This window comes from Aquila chrysaetos, chromosome 6 (genome assembly GCF_900496995.4).
Source record: "Aquila chrysaetos chrysaetos chromosome 6, bAquChr1.4, whole genome shotgun sequence".
NCBI lineage: Eukaryota > Metazoa > Chordata > Aves > Accipitriformes > Accipitridae > Aquila > Aquila chrysaetos.
The window spans coordinates 30,775,726-30,797,029 of record NC_044009.1 but is presented as its reverse complement, the minus strand read 5'-3'; the positions used below and the strand labels follow the sequence as shown (position 1 = coordinate 30,797,029).

The window sequence follows — 21,304 nt, the reverse complement described above, 5'->3', positions numbered from 1 at the left end:
TTGCAGAAGCAACATGAAAGTTGCAGTGGTGGTTTGGTTTGGGTTTTTTTGGGTGGGTTTTGGGGATTTTTTTAATGCATGACAACATATGAGCAATATCCAGCTTGAAGTCTGAGGCACCAAATTAAACTCCAAGCTTAAATCTGTTTGGTCAAGAAAAATAGCAGAGACCTAAAGAATGAGTATACTCAAAGTAAATAACTTTATGGTAAAATGATGTGTTTTCTGATACACAAAAGATATGGAAAGGTTTTAGAGATTTAGGTATTAAGCTATTGCTGTGGATGAAGTAGTAGTTATGTAGAATGATTTGCTAAATATGAAGACAGTGGACTTGTAATTCTTAGTTAAACTATAATTAATTATTTTTCTAATGCATACTTTCTACAAGAACAAGGTAATGCATGACACACCCATATTTATGAGCTTTTATGGCATTGCCTGTACATTCTTGAGATCAACTTTACCTTTAGGGATTCTGCAGCTGGTTTATAAGAACATTACCATGTATGGGATGGAAATGTAAAATTGTCTTTTATTGACTTATCATAGTAAAATATTACATATTCTTTATTTTTCTATTTGTTACAAAACATGATTTTTAAAAAAAAAGTATTATAGCCTCTAAGAACTCCAGAAAAAACATGCATGTTCATCTATTAATCTCTCTTATAAGCTTGTTTTAAAATTCTGTCTATGCCTGATAGCAGGCAGTAGACTAAATGAAAATTTGTGGAGAAGGGATGAAGGCTAAAGATGAAGGGAGAGGGAAAATTGATTTCCCCCTTCATATTTCTTCTGATACAGAAGTGACTTGAACTGGATCTATTCTGTTCATTATTCTACATGACTTTGAAATGTGTTATTAATATAAAGCCCACTATTTCTAAGAGATGTAAATATCTTAAATGGAGCTGGCTCAAATCAGATGACACTTGTAAGCCCAAGGCAGTGCTTAACCCATAATTACTGCAATGTCACATCTTGGAAACTCTAGCAGTTCTCTATCCCAGTGGAAGTGCATTTTTGCCCCTCTACCAAAAGGCTTATGTGTTGACTCATTTCCTTTACCAATATGACAGTTTCCTCCACATCTTTACTGCTCTGGGCAAGATTGCATTATGTTAGTAAATCTGTCTTCATATGACATGAACAAATCTGAACAGATTTTAAAAGGAATTTGGAGTTTTTAATGGTTCTTGTCAGTATTTAAAATATTTTTATTTGCCTCTCATAAAGGCTATGTTTGTTTGCAGATCTTTAACTTTCAATCTTTAAAATAATTTCTTTTCTAATAGCTCTGAATTCTGTGTTTGCTTTTTAACTTTTGTATTTACTGCATGTATTATTGCACTGAATGCTGAATTTCCCTTAACTGATGTTACATTGCTTTGTTTCTTGTGAATAATGAAGTAACTATAAGCTTACTGTAACTCTAGCATTTCATAGCGTGTATTTGCTTCACTAATCTCTGGCCTTTTTTGCTAATGCTGCATGATTGTTCAACCTGGGGTATCAGGACGCTGCATTGGGATACTGATCCATCAGTTCTTCAGCTCCACTCTGATTCCGATCTGGGGTATTGCATAGATTTCTTATATTCCCTCTTTCATGTACTTATGGATAATAAGTATAAGAGCTTATTTTTTCTTTAAGACTTCAAGTTGTTGTTAAGAGACTGTTCTGTAAGTAATAGAAATTCAATATCCCTAGACTTAGTGCAGTTTGCTTGCAATGGGAAATTTTTATATTATTTAATATACATAAGATGCTTATTTCTAGTAGCAAAACTTACTTATTCCTGTTTTTCTTTGAGTCTTTCTTTGGCAAAATGTAAACTTTAAAAAGTCATTTCTTTAAAATAACTGTATTTAAAAACAGAGTGACTCCCATCTTTTCTTATAAATATTAGCTACAGCTTTTATAAACATTATAAGCACTTATTAAAACCCATATTGTGCTATAAGAATTATGATTTTGCCCACCAAAACCTTTCAAAAGGGATTATTCTTTTTTTTTCGCTTTTATCTTAGGAGAGGTGTGGATAATAAGGAACTAAATTTGATGCAGGTTAATTGTTGTTGGATCATTGCAGTATTACTACAATACATACTGAAATTAGCTTTTATAGGAAGTTACAGTGACTGAATTAATGTCGTGTGGTTTTTGGAAGTACATTATGGATTGTAGTTTGATACTAGCTATATCTGCGTTTATGGGATCTTCCATAAGCTAAAGTCAGAAAGCTCAGAAGTTTTCAGTATTGTATTCTGGAGTAATGTATTATGTATAAATCACTTGTCAGTGTGTGAGTTTCAGATTAGACTTGCAGTTCTGCATTCTGAATAGTACCTTAGAGGTACACAAAAACGGGCAGCCAAGTTAAAAGGGCTAGGAAATGCTTTTTCTTTCATAATAACTAAGCTGCTTTTTAAGCTTTAAAGTCCTAGAACCATTGCTGTACAAACATGACTTGTGAGCAAATCTGTTGCACTGAAAATAGGGATGTGTCATATATGTAGCAGTACCCTAGTCAACCACAAAGAGCAAAACTTTGTCCTATAATCCAGATATTTATATATATATTTGCACATCTTTCTTTTTGTCACAGATGTATGAATAGCTGCTGATTTTAAATGGTAATGATAATAAAATATTAAGTTATAATCATGTGACTTCTTCAGAGTTAAGTTTCCGCTGGATTTAAGTTTGACTAAGCAGTGCTGTGACGTGATGACTTGGGTATTATTCTAGGCAAAATATGAAGTAATTCATAAATGTTTTTTCTGATTTCTGTATTAATTTTATTTAGACGTGGACCTGTTAAACTTGGAATGGCCAAAATAACACAAGTTGACTTTCCTCCTCGAGAAATTGTTACATATACGAAGGAGACACAAACACCTGTTATGACTCAGCCAAAGGAAGGTGAATGGTTAACTTATTACTACCTAAGTTATTTTTCTTTTATTGTAACAATGATGACTGAATGAATTGGAACCAGCACTTGTGATCTTGAAACTTAATAAGGTAATGAAGGCTGATATGAGATAATTGATAATAAATTCTATTATTAAATTCATATAGTTCTTGCTTAAGACTGTTACTGTCATTCTGCATCTTGTTTAACATTACTCTTATTACTAATACATGGTATTTTCTCACTCCTAGTAAATGTTCAGATTAGACACCGAATTGCTTAATTAGCTGACAACTGATAAATAAAATCTTGCATTTATGACATTTAAGAATCCACACAAGTTACTTGAAGGCTTATAATGAAATTAGCAATTATGCTTCCCCACTTTTCAAGAATTTGAATTTTTATGCCTGGAGCTTATACATTGAGTTTTAAAAGAAGGAACTAATTTCTTTAACATATGCATTTTCTATTGTCAGCAACTGAACATATGTTTTCTTTCAGTCATGGCTTTTTTGCTTTTCAGAACAGAAATTTTTCCAAAGAAAACATAGTTTGCTAATAAACTTGCTTCTCAATGTTGAAACACTTGAATTTAGCTGCAAATGAAAATAGTAATCTTAACCTAGTTTCTATGTAGTTCTACAACAAAATCTCTTAGTTATTTAATATGACTGACTTTGAGTATGTGTCTTTGCTAGCAATTTTAGGACCTAATTCTATATTCATAGTTTTGCATTTTCCTGCTCTTTGGTATGTGAACTTTTGGGTGTTTATGCAAGGAGATAAAAGCACTTTTTAGAAGATGAAGAGAATACTCAACTGAAATCTTATGCTGGTGTTTCCAGAAAGTGTATAATTTACTTGAAAGTGTAATACAAATGATATGGAGTGTAAAATGTAATACAAGTGATGCAGAGTTGCTGTTGTTGCTCCAGACTATATCAATATGCTGCTCTTGTCTGGGATGTGTCTTGAAGTTACTTTGGTGAGTTTAACTACATGCAAATGACACTGTGAATGAGGTTGGGGGGGGGGGGGGGGGGGGGGGCGAGAAAAGAAAGGAAATAAATTGCAACAATACTTTGTGTTGAGAAGTTTCTTCCCTTCTTATCTCTGGATATCCAGTATCAGGGATCTGTGTGTCTTCAGAACACAGCCAATCTTTCAAACTTCATTATTCACTGAGCCAGAATAACAGAGGATATGCTTTTTCTCCAACTGCGTTTCTTTTCCATTCTTCATTTTATCTGTATCCTTGCACAGATAGGCGTTAGGGGTTTTCCTGCTTTCATTTCTGCAATCTGCTTACCTTTTTCTTTCTCTAATCCCCCAGGTTTGTTTCCTCCCCTCTGTCAGGTTCATGGAATCTGAAGACTTAATTCATAGTTTATGTGCTAGAAGAGTTTTACTTCTGCTGCCTGCTGTCAGTGGAAATTGTCTGGGATTGTATGATCTTAGTTTCACACTCAGTGGATAGGCTGTAGTTGAAGCTTACTGTAGTGGATTTGGAAAGATGGGTCTTCTGTATTTCTGCATTTACCAGAAAGCTCTCTCAGTACAGATGTTGCCTCCTGATCCATTCCCCCTTAAAAATAATACTGTTTTCTTGAGGGCCTTCATTATTATTTTATGTATGTGTACTTTTACTTACAGGTGCTCTTTCATCATTTCAGTGTCAAGGATCTTTTTAAGGTCTGTCTTAAGACTGCCTAAATACATTCATAATTAAGCTCTATGTTCACAATTTACAATGACATATGAAATAGGACATAGGTTTAAAAAGAGAAAATCATGCTGCCTCCAAAAAAACAGAGTCACTAGGTGAGATATTTTGATTATTGGAAGAAAATTTTGAAGTCTTTAAAACAATTGACAAAAGCAATATGCTGAATTTTCAGAGTGCAATTAGATAAATTAAAATTAGATAGAATGTAACTCATTGATTTTTATTTCTTCTAACAGTCTGAGTTGTTGTGGGTTTTTTATTTATTTTAGTGAGTATACTGTAAACTAAAGGTAATCCTTCAAAGTACACTTGAAAGTTGAGCTTGCAACTGTATTGACACATACAAGTAATCTTCAGTAGCTCCCTTGTACAGCAACAAGTTGCATCTCAGTTATGTTAGATCCAGTGTTCACACTTTCTTATAAAATGGACTGGACCTTTCTTAATTATTGTATCTTGAGATTTTAAAATGCTGTTGGAGCTGTGCTTTTCAACAAAGGAAAATAGAAGCAGTTTTATTAAATACACTGTGCAGTCATTCTGCAGGTTTAGGTCCATTTGTGCTGTAGGTTGAATTGTGCTAACACTGATTTTGGGGGCAGAAAACCCAAACAAACCCCACAACAAAACACCAAACTAAAAATACAGGCCTCTTTGTTCCACTTCTGTGTCCCACAATGGTTATGTAGTTACATTGTAAGCTGAATTGGGAAACATTCAAACTACAACCAATCTGTCTGGTGGGATGGATAGGAAGTAGGAGTAAACTAGGTTTAAACTGAAACAGTTCCTAATTGTCATGGAAATATTTATGGCAACACAAATGAAGTGAGTTACATAGGGGAGATTTCATGTCCTCAACACAAAGTTGGCTTTTGGAGATGCCTGTTTTGGATTCAGTGTAACAAACAGTTAAATTTAAGTAATGAGTACTTTTCACCTGAACAGTTCTGGTTTTAAAATGTGAAGGTCACTTATCTCAGAAGTTGATAGAAAAGACTGCATTCAGTAGTTGAAAAATCCAAAACAGGAAAATTCCATAGTTAGAAAAGGGAGGTAGACTAAGTTTGCATGTTCACACTTCTGTATAGTGCAGACATGTTGCACCATCCTAGACAATATTAAAATATGAACTAACTCCCCACACACACTATCTTGCAGATACAAAGCTTCTCAGCTGCAGCTGTTATAAGCCAGTGATCCTCTCCATTTGTAATGAAAGAATGACCAGTTTGCATGCAGCCATAGATGCTAGAGCTAGAATATGACCTCAGTGCTAGTGGCACTATAGCCTTATGCTAAGACAAAAAGTATCACTACTGGAATTACAACTTTTCCACATTTCTTCACTCCCACCTCTTTGAAGTGTTGTATCCAAAATAGTAGGTAGCCTTGTCTTTCTCTTATACAATGCCTAGCTCTTAATCTTGAAATTTGACTGCTTCCTTAGGAGGTGGAGACATTTAGTGTGCTAACAGTTCTCACAACTTCCATTATTTTATTGCAGTACTAATATGTTGATTTATTATGACCTCGAAGTATTTGAGAAACTACCTATCTTAGGAAGATTGATTCTTTCTATAATATTGTAAAACAATAAAATCAAGATCTCTCCTAGAAATCAGTTACATTCTGTGATTAGAGATTGAATCATCTCTAGAGCGCTAAGTACTTTGCCACAGGAAGTCATTCACTGTATTCTGAACAGTATGGAATATTCAATTTCCCCATTAATTGAAATTAATAAGCATGTTTCACAGTTCTTATAGGAAGATGCCCACATCCAAAGTAAACTGAGAAGGTGAATCTGCAATACTTGTTTTATAGGCTTTTCATATGACGAGTGTAACCCAGAGGTGCTCTTTCCTCAAGGTCCCATGTATACAAGTGACTAGAGAAACACAGTAAGAGATGGTGTCACGTTGGTGGTCGTGGTGTTATCAAACTTCTTGCTTTGATGAAAATACTGACGCATGTCTGTCTTTGGTACTTTTTTTTTTTTTCCCCCACACTTTTGAGGTTTTTTTTCTCCGGAATTTTCAATAGTCTTAGTCTTCTAACCCTACTGTTTTTGTAGCAGCTGTATTTATTATGTAAAAGAAATGAAATTAAATCAAGAAATGGTTCATTGTTCTGAGGAATATATCAGAGAAAATATGCCTTTTTTTTTGTTGTTGTTCTCTTGGCATGTCCTATTCCTGGGTTTTGGGTTTTTGTCATTCTGTGATACAGTAATGATGGCTATCTTGTTTAAGGACCAAATAAATTTATTTTGGCTTGATAAAAGTGTTGTGCCGTACCAGGTGGTGTTGTCCATTACTTCATAACAAGCCTAAGTGTCTACAGGTCTATGCCATTACTTCACTTCAACAACTTTTGTCACCATCTTAACATGAACATCCTGTGTTTAGGCTGTTCCATTCCCCAGCATCCTTGTTCTGTCATCCCCTTTTCTGCTATCTAAATCCATTTCTTGCTTCCCATGATGCTGTGTCTAACACTACTGCCTGCTTCCTTCATTGTCCAATTTTGGTGGACATGTGTTTTAGTTTGTGTGGTCAACTGGTTATTAGGGCTGATATTTAGCCTCTATTTAGCATGCTCTATCAGGCAGCAGATTTTCAGATCTGCTCTCTGAAAATACATTTGAAATTGTGTTGCCTTCATACACTCATTTCTTTCTAGCAGACAGCAGAAGCAGTTTCAGCAACAGAGATACAATTCAGATGTGAACTCTGGTATATGTCTTAATGTTCTGCAGGCTCCCTGTTGGCCACCACGTAGAGTACTGCAGTCATTGGTGCTAAATTTTTTTTCTTATCTGTACTTCTTGCTACACTGTTCTCTACTATACTGTTTGATCTCTTCCTTTGTAATTTGCTAACATATTGTTCAAATTTGCATGGAAAGAAATTAGTCACCAGTATACCCAATAAAGATGTGGTATGAGTCCTTGAAGTAGTTAATCCAAAGAAAGATGGGCATATAGGGCAATATGATTCTGCTCAGTTGTCACAGTTAAGGCTTTTCTGGGCTAATGGGATACTTGTTATTTAGTACTGCTGTACAATATTGTGCACGTGCAGTCACGACTAACTGCAGACAGTATTATTGCATTAGCTCCACTCTTTGAGGAATTATCGTCTGGTAAAGTCTCCAAGACACAATGAAAATATTAAGGATTTTTGTCCTTTTAATTCTGACTTAAGCAGGGCAATAACAATTTGGCGCATAGGATTGGCTTCTTGGATGCTGTTACACTGAATGTACCATATTTACATTTTGGTATTTTAAAAAGAAATAAAGGACCCTTATGTAGTCATCTATTATCCTGTACATGCCTTAAATGTACAGTGAAATATAGATGGGAAAACTTGATATGAAGACATTCAGCTTAACAAAAGCTACCCATTTCACAGATGATTTAACTTTGATTAACCTATTCTGCAGCACCAGATTACTCAGACAACTGGAACTTCACTCTGTAGTGTTATTGCTAGGTGCAGCCTAATTTACAGCACTGCTTTTCTTTCTGTCTTGCCAAAATACATCACAATTTTGATGTTAACTCAAAGTAAAAATTCAGTGGTTCATTAAACCTGTTTTTAGCATTCATTGACAAGAAATTTATTGCTATTACAGTAGCTGCTATTTTTATGCAATCTTTACTGCTCAGTTTGTAACCTTAGATCCCCTGTTCGCTGTCAGAAATAACATGGAGTTAATCCCTTAGCATATTATAATGACTCTTCATCAATATGTTGATGTGACATAAAGTCCCTTTTCCTGTCTTCATGGCCCTACAACTTTTCTAAGTCTTAGCAGCCTTTTTTTAAATGCCAAATTGTATTTGGTATATTGACAGTTGAAGTGGCATAGAATGCCAGTAGGTACACTCAATAATGAATAAGGAGGATGAGTTAGGCAGTGCCTTTAAGGTTTCCAAGTTTATGTAGCTGACGTGAATGCAGTACACCACTGTATCGTGGGTTCTTGACTTACTAGATGTGGAACTTTTTCAGAAATAGTATGTCCAATCTTTCAGTGTTTGCTGGGTAATATATTATTGTTATGCCAATTCCTTGCAAATACCAGCACCTGGCATGTTATTAAATAAATTCAAGATAAAGGAAAGACAGGAGAAGTAATTAAAACAAAAATTTCTTATCTCTTCTGTTGTCCAACAGCTTCATGCTGCCTTTTTTGATTGTAAACTTCTGTGCGAAATCATCCTAGTTCAGATAAGAAAGCATCCTAATTTTGGATAATGAGGTCAAGAACTTGTATATGTGGGGGTTTTTTGTTTTGTGTCGGGTTTTTTTGGTCCAGATCCCTTAATGAGAAAGTTTGCATATGACTTTTCTTTAGAGAGAAGGTTTTAGATTTATGTAGTTACAGATAAATCACAGTGAGATGACATGTTCAGTTTCAAGTCTGATATTTTGAGAATATTAAAATAAGTGATGTATCCTGCATTTAAACGTGGTAATATCAGCTGGCTGTATGCAGTGAACGTACTATGAAGGAATTTAGATCTCTGTATAATATATGCCATTTATGTTTCAAACATAAAAAGGCAGGAGCAATCAACTATATGATCTTTTAAATAAAATATGTAGATTAGAAGGTCACTTAGCACTAAGGGGTTGACCATCTGCATTTGACAAGAATTTGACTCCTGTCACTGAAAATGGTACTTAGAATCAGTGTAGTATGACTAATGGGGGGTTGGGCTGAAATTTCTAATTTGGGACTTTCAAAGCTAGAATAATGTATCCAGGGTGACCCAAAACCAAATTTCTAAATTTGAAGGCATCATTTAACTCTGCAAGATTGATTGGCAGGGTGAACAAGAGGGGGATTTTTATCCAAGTGGCTGTAATGTGAATATGTGGTCCTGTATTTGTGGTTCTCAAAATCATGTGTGTTAACTCCTATTACATTTTTTAATTAATCAGTGTTCACACCTATAGTGATTTGACATTAAGAATTCCATTCTTTAGAATTGCTACAAGTTACACAGTTTTCAGATTTCAGTCCACTGTACATGCGAATCCATCTAAAAACGAGCAGTGTCTTTCTGTTTCTCTGCGTGATTATTTTGCCCAAAAAAGCTTTCATTTTTTTTAAGTAGCACAAAAGCTGTAATTGGCATGCTTTGTAAGGAAGTGTCAATGTGCAAGAGAGTGGAGATCACTAAGAATTCTTTTACGCGTTCTTTCCCCTTTGCACCACCGCCTCCTCAGCAGGGTCACTGAGATCACTAGCTTTTCTTGAAATGGCCATTTTCACTGGCAGGTGCATTATACCCTGTATTTTCAGATTGTTTTTCCATTCTGAATGTTTGGCAGGTTGATTGCTCTGGCTGCATTGACGGAGAAAGGGCTGACAAATGCGGTTGGGCTGGCTGAAAAGACAGTGATTACTGTTTTCCTTTGTGGCTGATTGAGGCCCTTGAAAGGAAAGATTTTAACCTTCACCATTTGGTTCAAAAGTATGAGCATATATTGAAATCATTCATGCCATTTATCCTAGTTCTGTAAACTTGTCAGAACGTAAAAATCGCTCAATTTCAAGTAATGTAGGATTGGCATACGTCATTATCATTTTGATTAAGTTGGAGTTTGTATTATTGTGTGCATTATACGGTGTCATTTAAAGCTTTCTTTCCTGCAGGTACAGTTATATTTTTATTGCCTATACTATGGAGTTAGAAAGATTTTCAGACCTCTTTAAACCTATCACTATGTGTGTGGTTTGGCAGCTGGTATGGCCTACAAGCTGTATTTTGTTTGCAGGGTAAAGGCTTGTCTGTAGACCTCCTGGAGTGCTGGTAATTGCACAGGCTTGCCATTGGGGAAAGACATGATTGGAAGCAGTCAGGCAGAAAAATGTTGTGCCATCCCACTGCCACCTCATAGCAGAGAGACAATCCTAGCAGTACCATCTGGTTGTTGCTATCTAGTCAGCTGGCCTAGCTGCTGGGACCATGCCTTGGCAGCTGGTTCCCATCCCTTGACCACCCGCCCCCCTGCACGCCCACCCCCCTGCACGCGCGCCCCCCCCCCTTTTTTTTTTGTGTGTGCATGCATGTGGGTTTTTTTGATTTGGTTTTTTTTGTTGTTGTTGTTAGCTAACTTTGAACGTTGGGTCAGGGAGATGGCTGCAACAAACATGCCTAGTCCCTGTTGAATACTGTCTCATTGCTTGTGATGAGGCATGCAACACATTCCTGCTGCCATTCCCTTATAAACAGATGACATAGCTGTTTAACCAATAAAAATAGTCTTTTCAGAAGCTTGTTCTAGAAAGTGGATGAAGAAAAGCCAGGAAATGCATATTCCACAACACTAAGTAATTTAAAGTTATTTTCTGGTTTACAGTATTCAAAGAATAAAATGTAGAAATGCAGAAAGTGCTGTAAACCTTGTCAGTATTCCCCAGCATTAACATTTTATGTTATTCATTGCAATTAGGGAAAACACATTTTGCTGTAAAGTTCTCATTGCCAAACATGATACAGATAATGAGACTTGCATTTAGAATGACAGAAAAAATGTAATCTCCCTGCTATTATCTTTAGCAAAATTTGCCTCTTGGAATAGCAACCTGAAAGCTAATGTAAGCCATCTTCATGCCATGTGAAGACCCATTAGACTGTGATGGTTTCAGATCACAAGTAAGCAGCTGCTCTGTAGACTATTTTAGACATTTGATTTTTCTTTATTCTGCAGCATTAATGTGTCAGTATGTTACACAGTACATACATCCACCACATGGTTTTGTGCGGAATCATAAATGCTTGTAAGAGAGATTTCCACTTTGGATTCTTTACAATTTCTTATGTGTCTTATTTCAGGTTATACAACTACATAATTTAGTGCCACTAAAATCCAGGTGTAGACAGTGTTCCAGTGATCTTTTGGTTTGAGATAATGTTATCCTGGGGACTACATTTTACAAATTTAACCATTTTAAGCTAAATGATACCATTTTACATCAGCTTATTTGAGATTCATATGGAATGTTACTGTTGCTCTTTAAAAACATTGACAGTCTCACCACAATGTTTCTCCTTAGATGAGGAAGATGAAGATGATGTGGTTGCACCAAAACCATTAGCTGAACCTGAGGAAGAAAAAACATTAAAAAAAGAAGAGGAGGAAGAAGGTACAGGTCACCTCAAGACATTCTGAGTGTGCTGTAAAGAAAGACATCAATAAATATTTAACTTATTTTCTTTCCATTAAGTTGAAATTAATTTGAATTAAATTTTAACAATCAGCTAGCAAAATATAAAATGTAAAAATGTATTTAAAATCTAGGGATGTTAGGAAACAAATTTTCCAACATCATGATAAATACTCTGTCTTTCTTTCTTGGAAAGAATTGGTGAAAGTATGCAGTCCAGAGAATGTATGTATAATTCTTTTCCAGCTGCCCCTCATGAACTTACGGAAGAGGAAAAACAACAAATTTTGCATTCTGAAGAATTTTTAAGTTTCTTTGACCACTCCACAAGGATTGTCGAAAGAGCCCTTTCTGAGCAAATCAACATTTTCTTTGACTACAGTGGAAGAGACTTAGAAGACAAAGAAGGGTAATGTCAATGTTGAATACTTTACTGTGAATGTGCAATATTTGTAATTGAAAAAATGATCCAAGATTAATATCTGCTAATTGCCTTTATAGAGAGATTCAAGCAGGAGCAAAACTGTCCTTAAATAGGCAGTTTTTTGATGAACGTTGGTCAAAGCATCGTGTTGTCAGTTGTTTGGACTGGTCATCTCAGGTAAAAAAATAATGCTTGCCTTAAGCAGTTATCGTTGTAAATTCTTCTAGTATTATGCGCTTGACCCTTCTATAAGTACAGTTGATACAGGCTGTATTTCTAAATGTATTCCTTACATGTTCCATTGTTTGCAAAAAGTAAACAGAGCTGTTAATCTGTTGTGAAAAGTAGCAAAAGGTTTGTATTATGCAGAAAGTCTTTGGCATATTTGTTTCTAAACTAAAAAAAGCTCACTTAAAAGCACTGGGTTTTATGTTCACAAGCAAGTTATGATGAAAGACAGAACTAGACTCTAATGTGTATGTTAATGCTGTTTTATGAGCTAAATTTGAAACAATTACAGTTTTAACTGACAGTTTTTCACACATAATGTAAGGTGGCTTTTGTTTTTCGGTGTTGTTTTAAATGCTATTTTGGCAAAAGAGAACAAGGATTCTAGGATTATCTGGACCATTAACTAGTCATCGTGCTTACTTTGAGTCTTTTTCACTTATTGGTACAGTATCCAGAATTGCTTGTAGCCTCTTACAACAACAATGAGGATGCACCTCATGAGCCTGATGGGGTGGCCCTTGTATGGAATATGAAGTACAAGAAAACTACCCCAGAGTATGTCTTTCACTGCCAGGTACGATTCTGTGTCGGGAAGCTAAAGATATTATGTTGATGAACTTGGACAAGTACCTTTCTTATGCTTATCAACATAATGATTTCATTGGGCTGGCATTCACTTTAACCACATGTATTTGCAAACAGATGTCGATAGCTAGAGATTTCGGTTTAGAAATATTATTCTGTTTCAGAATTTCTGACATCATTCAGAATTCAGTCTCGTTTGAGAACTCATTTTGTTATTTTAACTTATTTAAAAACCAGAAAACCTTCTTGTGTAATGGTTGAACCACAAAGGAGGTTTGTATGTAAGGGGATTGAGTGGGATTGTATACTACTAGAGCTTAGTTTACTGAATAAAACGAAGATGGCCTGAGGAGATGGAGCAAGGATGAAAACTAGAAACATATGCGTCAAGAAAAAGGCAGATGGAAGTTTTCTAGTAGTTTTCTGAAAGATAAAACCATACAGATCTCTTCCATTATGCCAAGCCTGGGATAGCCACTTTATTTTCAAAATGCCGTACTTCTGAAAAATTACATAGCTGAATCAAAATTTAATCTCGTGTTGTCAGATTACTGTCAAAGCCCAGGTTGCAAAAGTAACTTTATTATATCAAAATGGATTTGTACATTCTCTAAGAAAATGACTACAGAATGTGGCAAAACATTATTAACATCTTGTGCATTACTGGGCCTTTCCTTGCTAACAGACTATGGTAGGAGGAATACAAATGTATACCTATGAAAGAAAAGAGGAGGAAGACTTCATTTTATGAATACAAATTAAAACTAAAAGACAGTTGGGGGTTCACAAAGGGTTTGTGAATCCATAAGTAATTGGACAGTGAAATAGCGTACTGAATAAATCTAGGCAAAGAACTTACTCTGATATCTGGTCCCATTTTCTTTAGCTTTAGACATAGCGTCGTTGAATGATAGGGTTTTTTGTGTATTTTGTTGTTTGTTTTTTTTCCTTTCAGTCAGCAGTGATGTCAGCTACATTTGCAAAATTTCATCCCAATCTGGTGGTTGGTGGCACATACTCAGGCCAAATAGTGCTATGGGATAATCGCAGCAATAAGAGAACCCCAGTGCAGAGAACTCCACTTTCAGCTGCTGCTCACACGGTAGGTGGTGAAATGTCTTCAAGGACTGTTCCCTGTTGAGAAGTATTTAACCTCTAGGAAACTCTGTCCAGTGCACTTGATTGATAACGCTTAAATGTTTATGTCCATATTTTGCCAATGCTATCACTGAAGAACCAGGCTATTCATAAAAATCCAAGTGTCAGGAAAAACAAGTAACAGTTTTATAGAGAAGTATTCTTTGTACTGTACTGTGATCAATCTTTTATGCTTTCTTAAATGGTGAAGTTGTATATTTTACTATATATTAATTATACCAGAATTGGTTGTTACTTGGAAATTCCTTTTTCTGATAGTATTTTACATTTCTTAGCACCCAGTGTACTGTGTAAATGTTGTTGGGACCCAGAATGCTCATAACTTGATTAGTATCTCAACTGATGGGAAAATATGTTCTTGGAGTCTGGACATGCTTTCCCAACCACAGGTAAGATATCTTTGGATATATATAGTATTTTGTAAAAACTTAATGAATCTAAAAAGTATTAATAAACATTTTCCCAACACACAGAATTATACTTAAGGCAGCTTGATAAGTATTTAATAAAATACTTCCCCACCTGTGGAATCAAATATTGTCTGTTGATCCTTTTGTATATTTTTGCACTTGTGTTAGCGGTGAACACAATTTTAACAAGAAATAACTTTCTTATTCTTGCCCAATTTTGTACAAGTAAAATACAAAAAAAACCCCTCAACCTTCTATTGAGAAATCTAAATGACTTTGTAGATGTTAATATTTCAGTTTTTTTGTTTGTTTGTTTGTTTGTTTTTTAAAGTAAGTTGCTGATATTTTCACCACAGGATAGCATGGAGCTGGTTCACAAACAGTCCAAGGCGGTGGCTGTTACCTGCATGTCCTTCCCTATCGGAGATGTCAACAACTTTGTTGTTGGCAGTGAAGAAGGCTCAGTGTACACTGCATGCCGTCATGGCAGGTGAATACAAACTTTAATTATTCAGAAGAAATAAAAATAGTGAAAGGATGAGTCCCTGCATGCTTTACACTGCTAAAATTATTTATAGTGCATATTTACTCCTTTGTCTTGAAGGAGTTCAAAATAGCTGTATATGAATTCATGTGCACTTTTTCTCTGAGTAAGAGCTTCATTAAAACCAGAAGAAGTTGGAGTATTGAATTGGTACTATGCTGCCTTCAGTGACTAGGAGTTGTGTTGATGAGGGCAGCATAGGTCACTGTGGTTTTATTCATTTGAATTGTAGCAGAACATTCCAAACTTTGTATCGGTTCTGTAGATAATTGTACAGTAACATCACGCACAAATCTTAAATTGGCTAGCTTTTCTCCTGCTGTTCAATCTATTTTGAAATTGTCTGACTGTATCTTATCAATTGCTTTCTTAAATATAATTGAGTGTCCAGGTTTCATCTCAAATACACATCACCTTGCTGCACAGCTTTTTGGTTCCAAAATACCCAAAATTGTATCACTTTTGTGTAACATCCTTCCCATCTGTTCTCCCCTTCTTTTTCATCGTTTCTGATAGGAGGCTATTAGGGATATATTGTTACTGTTTTATGTCTGAACCCTGTGTCCATAAGGTACCTGCAACTTCTCTTAAGTCACTGGGAGTTTTATGCTCATTTCTGAGGACTGGATTTCATTCTTTGTATGAATGGAAGTTTTAGCTATTGCTTGGAGAACAACGTAGTTAAATGTGTGGACTGATACCTGCTGAATGAGTCTCTTCTCCCTATGGTATATTTTGGCACTTAAGGTTAGCAGAAAACAGCTGTCAAAGTTAAGGTCCATATTCAAGCCTGGTCTTCTGTGATCCTGTTGTGATGTGATGAAGCCTTCTGCAATGGGGTAACTTCCATACAAAGCAGCAAAATCGTCTTGTGGCTATATATAAATTGTATTTCAGTGCTATCTCTGTCTGCAGATGTATCGTTTCCAGATAAATTAACCCTGGTTATATATTCTAAAACAGCAAAGCTGGAATCAGTGAGATGTTTGAAGGACACCAGGGACCAATCACAGGTATCAACTGCCATGCAGCAGTTGGACCTGTAGACTTCTCGCATCTTTTTGTCACCTCTTCTTTTGACTGGACAGTAAAGCTTTGGACAACTAAGGTAACAAATAGATAGTTCAGTGATTTTCTTTGTAGTCCTTGACACAAGGTGGTGCTATAATGTAAGCTACTTAAGAAACTTCAGTAAACTGAAGTCAAGTCGTGTGAAGCTCTCTAGGTTCCTAGCAACAGTCCTGCAAAGAGGAGACAGCTGATGAACAAAACTACAGGTGACAACATAAAGCTTTGCTTTCTGATTGTACATCATTTCTATACTTCTGATCCATTCTGTTCATCCTTTTGCCCTTTGTTATCAACACCGATTTACAATGTAACCAAATGTTGTAAAATCAGTTACTTCATATTATGCATAGGGCAAATGTTTTGCTACAGTTTTGTGGAGGACTATGAGGACAGCACCAAAACTGATGTCAATTAAACTCCGTGAGGCTTACAGTTGAAATATCTGTCATTCCCATTGCCAGAATTACCTCTTTCTCTGTTGGTTTGATGCCCTGAGGAATGCAAAGCAGAGGAAGCAGAGTCACAATCTCCCAGTAATAGTCTGAAGTGCTGTCACTGTGTTATCATTGGCTTGATTTACAAGATTCTTAATGCATTAAATTTACAATCTCTTACTATATTGGCTTGCTACTGGTTTGTTTTATAGTAGCAGCGAGCAAAAAGGCTGCATGCTTTGGAAAGCATCCCTTTAATAATAGCATTAATTTTTGGCTGCTTTTTCCAGAGGCATTTTTTAAAGTAAGTCAAAATGTGAATTGCTTTTTAGTTATTGCTGATAATGCTGTTGAAGTTCTGTATTTTGCTTTACCCCTTAGCTTTATAGTTTTGAAGTGCAGAGTTTGGGTATTGCATTATGTTTGCTTTTTTCAGAATAACAAACCTCTCTACTCCTTTGAAGACAACTCAGATTATGTTTATGATGTGATGTGGTCTCCAACTCACCCTGCCTTGTTTGCCTGTGTGGATGGGATGGGCAGGCTTGACCTGTGGAATCTCAACAATGATACTGAGGTGAGGCAGTCAGGTTAACAGTCAAATGTAGCTGGAAAAGTGTTTGTACACTTCAGGGGGGGAAAAAGTGTCAGGAGTTTACCATAGCGTTTTGGTCTGTTTTTTTGTTGTTGTTCTTAAATATTCTGTAGTTCCAGTAGTTTCTGTGTAATAAGTATCATTCTTTGATTACAAGGTTGTAATTCAGATGACTTCTCATAATGAATGACAGTGGTAATTAACTTGTTTTACCTGTAGCACAAGTGCAAAACATCTGTTGGTGTAACACTGATCCATGTTGTGAAAGTGATTATAGACCTCCCCCAGTATGACCTTGGCAGCCTATAGCTTAACAGTGTGAACAAACCTGTTACCCACACACCACTGTTGTTCCTATTGCCATATTACTATTGCAGTGAAATTTTAATTTGTTTCTAAACTTAGAGAATTGAATGTTTGGGTTTTCTGGTGTGAGTTATAAACTTAATTATAGTATGAATCTTTTCTGAGATTTAAACTTGTTGGATGTAGGTGACAGGAAGAACCTGAAAGATACTCGGTACTTAAATCTCACCTTCTTAAAACTGCATATAGAAGAAAGAGCAGTTCTGTAGGAGCATATGCCAGCCTATGGCTTCAAATTGGAATTACCCGGTTCTAGCCTTTGGACAGGATTTGCCCTGCCAAAGCAGCTGACTTCATCCCTGCCTTCTGTCATATCTTTCTTGAGATCCCAGGGTTCCTCCTTGCTGTCTGACTCAACGCATGTCTAGGCCTCCTGCCTCATGACAAGAGTGCAGATGTGCTTTTTGATAGAGGATGTTTGTACTTTGGCCAAGGGACAGAAGATGTGTTGTTTTGGTCATGTCACTGGTGATAGCTTAAGGCCACTGAGAGTCTTTGAGATTTACGTACTCTGCCTCAGCTGAAATGTTGGGCACTTCTTTTGATACAACACTGAGGGACTAGGTGTGTTCTGTAATCTCTAGTTTATGGAATCCTCATGCATTTTTAGCAATGTGTTTTAAATGGATACAGGTGCCAACTGCAAGCATTACTGTGGAGGGCAATCCTGCTCTGAACCGTGTGAGATGGACGCATTCTGGGAGAGAGATTGCTGTAGGTGATTCAGAGGGACAAATAGTTATATATGATGTGGGAGAGGTATGTATACCATTTATTGTGCAAAGTACATTACAAAACACTTGAGTTTCTTTGACTTTTATTTAGCAACTTGCTTTTAACTTTTTTCCCCTGTGATTAGAGGAATAATGTTTAATATTTATTTTCAAATTAATGTTTCCTTTTTGTGTCTATTTCAGGTATTCTAGCATAACTTTTTAGCATGCTATCTGGCAGCCAATCAAAAAATAAAAACATTATTGTAAGGCTGGTGAAATAAGATGAAAGAATCAATGGGTTGGTTTGTAGAGATTTTATCTTCTTTATAACTGGCACATGAATTCTGACCATAGCTTGAGAAGTACTGAACAAAAAATGTTGCAGTGAAGCAGTCTTGACTTTGTTCCTACAGTGAAGCTGTTGCTATTGCAAGTATGTGTACTGCAGTAGTATGTAACTAATTGATAGGATGATGATACGGCATTAGTAGTGCCCTTTGGAGGCAGTCTCTCAGATGGAGACCTATCATGCGAGCTTGTAATAGTACCATTACATACTTAAATACCAGATTCTCCAATTCTGCTTCTTTTATTAGTTAGAGCTTTTGATGTTCAGACTATCTTAAAAGTTACACTAAATAAAGGTAAGCTTTTCTGTTGGAACCTCTTCTGAACATTACTTAAGCACTCTGCTGTTCAAAATGAGCTCAGTTTTTATTTATAAGTAGGTTTAAATAACATTTTCTTTGTCAACAGCAAGTTTCCGTTCCACGCAGCGATGAGTGGACTCGATTTGGTCGAACGCTGGCAGAAATAAATGCTAACAGAGCTGATGCAGAAGAGGAAGCTGCAACCCGCATACCGGCGTAGATCATTAAAAATAGGCAGCAGTGGTAGACTTGTGAATGATTTGATGCAAATCTTAAAAAGTGTAAGCATGTGTCAGTTCAAATAATAGCTTAAGGGGGGGATATATGGATTCAGCTATGGACTTTGAAATGTATTAAGATCACTGAAAATCTGATCTTGCATTGTAACTTTTTATATATAAATTACAAGCACATTCTTGGATTTGTGTAACTTTTAATACAGTTAACTTTGACTTTGCAAGGAACTTCTTTTGCTGAAACACTAACCTGATGTAAATTTACTATTGGGCTTCTGAAATTTCCACTTTGTAACAGTATCTATTTCTGAAAAGTAAAAGCTCTGTTTCTAAACTAAACTTTCTATATTACACAGACTAACCTTCATTAGGTAGTAAATTTCTGAAGCATTCTTTAATTTGAACTCTTCAAATTACCCATGGATATGCATGCATATGTTCCAAGTAAGTTTCATTGTTTATATATAGATAAGCCTCAGACTCTGGTAGTGGGTAATACATGTGAATAAAAATTTGTCTGTAGTTACAAAGTTACTTGATAATTGGACCTGAATTAATGAAATACATATTTAATAATAATGAGTTCTTTTGTTTGAATTGGTACATTAAAAGGTGAGACTGATTCATAAATAAATATTATATGAGCACTTGTCAGCTGCCCTGACCCCTAATCTGTGTCCCTTCAATAGTTTGAGAGTAGAGAGTTCCTGGGAGCTGCTGGTTTCATTTTACTACACACATCATGGAGTTGTTTTCTGCCCCTGACCTCCACTTCCTACTGTAGCAATCAGGCAAAAGGAAAAAGGCTACTGTTGTCAAATTTTTCTTTTCCAAAGGATAAGGAACTAGATCTTCACTTAATTTCTGTAGCATGATGATTTGCATTCTGTTAACTACAGACTTGCTACTGATTTTCCGTATTAAATTAAAGAAAGACGTTTTCATTGCTTTTTAACATTTTTATTGAAACAAAACCTCTCAATGGCTTGAAACAGAATGGTTGGAATTTTTGTTAAATTTTTTTAATACATCTTTCTTAGGACATTATAAAGTTTCCCATCGAGACGGGGTTTGGGTTTCAGGTTTGTGGAGGGGGGGGTGTTGTTTGTGGGGGTTTGGTTTTTTAGTAAATATTCTGACTTGTACTAATTGGGCACTAAATCAATATTGGTTTCTTTAACTTATGACTCTAGGTTTGTTTCTGGTATTCTTAATCTGCTACAAGCTTATGGCTTTGCCAGAAGAGCTGTTTTATATGCTCAGAAGTAGGAAATAGGTTTATATTCCTTAATCAGCTTTATGTCCAGAAGTATTCTTATTGTTCCTTCATCGTTTGTGTTTTAAGGTGGGTTTTTTTTTTTCTATTTCTCCTTGTCTCAGTTCTGTTACAAGCAGCTCATAGAGACACAGGCAGCAGTAACAGCAGTTCTGCCTTCAGGAGGTTCTCGTTTTCAGTGGGTTTGAAAGTGAAATTTATTTGGCTTCCACTGGTGTTGGCTTGTCAAAAGTTTCCCCCTCTTTTTAATGCAAAGTCATGCTGTTCAGTTTTAAATTTACCTTGCATGTTTTCCTGAACCCGAGGAGAGCAGCTATCTGTTCAGTTGAGAAACATGTGAACTATATAAAGAACAGGCACATCATGTGATGATTTTTACCCTTTAGGCACAAGAATTCTTAACAAGCAGAATGTTCTGTTGTCTTGCTGGGTTTTTTGGCAGGGGGGTGGGTGTTTGGTGTTTTGGGGTTTTTTACTGAGATTATTACTTCTCATTTAATAATACACTTCCTTCAGACTTATCTACTGGATTTCTGAAAATATAAGGCTTTCTTTCAATGGATTGTGGCATAAACATATAGGTCATATGGCATTAGTTTTACTTAATTTCAACCTTTTAATTTTCAATGAACTATTCTGTATTCATTCCTGCTTGTGTTCCTCCCTCACAAAACAGTTGAGTACAGGTTAAAGATATTGTAAAACCCATACCTGCAACATTACGAGAGCAACAGTGATGCTAGATACTGTAAATGATCATTCTGGGAG

General features: G+C 35.9%; 1 protein-coding gene across 9 annotated transcripts in view; it reads left to right on the top strand.

Moving 5' to 3' along the window:
• Positions 1-20,200, top strand: part of DYNC1I2 (dynein cytoplasmic 1 intermediate chain 2) — a 31,106-nt gene extending 10,906 nt beyond the window's left edge. For 7 of the 9 annotated variants that reach the window (XM_030018847.2, XM_030018845.2, XM_030018844.2 and 4 more), the window contains exons 5-17: positions 1,520-1,579; positions 2,813-2,928; positions 11,730-11,819; positions 12,087-12,249; positions 12,342-12,441; positions 12,944-13,069; positions 14,036-14,182; positions 14,514-14,627; positions 15,005-15,138; positions 16,156-16,300; positions 17,134-17,274; positions 18,292-18,417; positions 19,131-20,200. In XM_030018847.2, coding sequence (XP_029874707.1) covers positions 1,520-1,579; positions 2,813-2,928; positions 11,730-11,819; positions 12,087-12,249; positions 12,342-12,441; positions 12,944-13,069; positions 14,036-14,182; positions 14,514-14,627; positions 15,005-15,138; positions 16,156-16,300; positions 17,134-17,274; positions 18,292-18,417; positions 19,131-19,244 — 1,576 coding nt within the window. In that variant the 3' untranslated portion in view covers positions 19,245-20,200. The remainder of the gene's footprint in view (positions 1-1,519; positions 1,580-2,812; positions 2,929-11,729; positions 11,820-12,086; positions 12,250-12,341; positions 12,442-12,943; positions 13,070-14,035; positions 14,183-14,513; positions 14,628-15,004; positions 15,139-16,155; positions 16,301-17,133; positions 17,275-18,291; positions 18,418-19,130) is intronic. The other 2 variants (XM_030018850.2, XM_030018851.2) reach the window with 1 other exon arrangement.
• Positions 20,201-21,304: the final 1,104 nt, after the last annotated feature.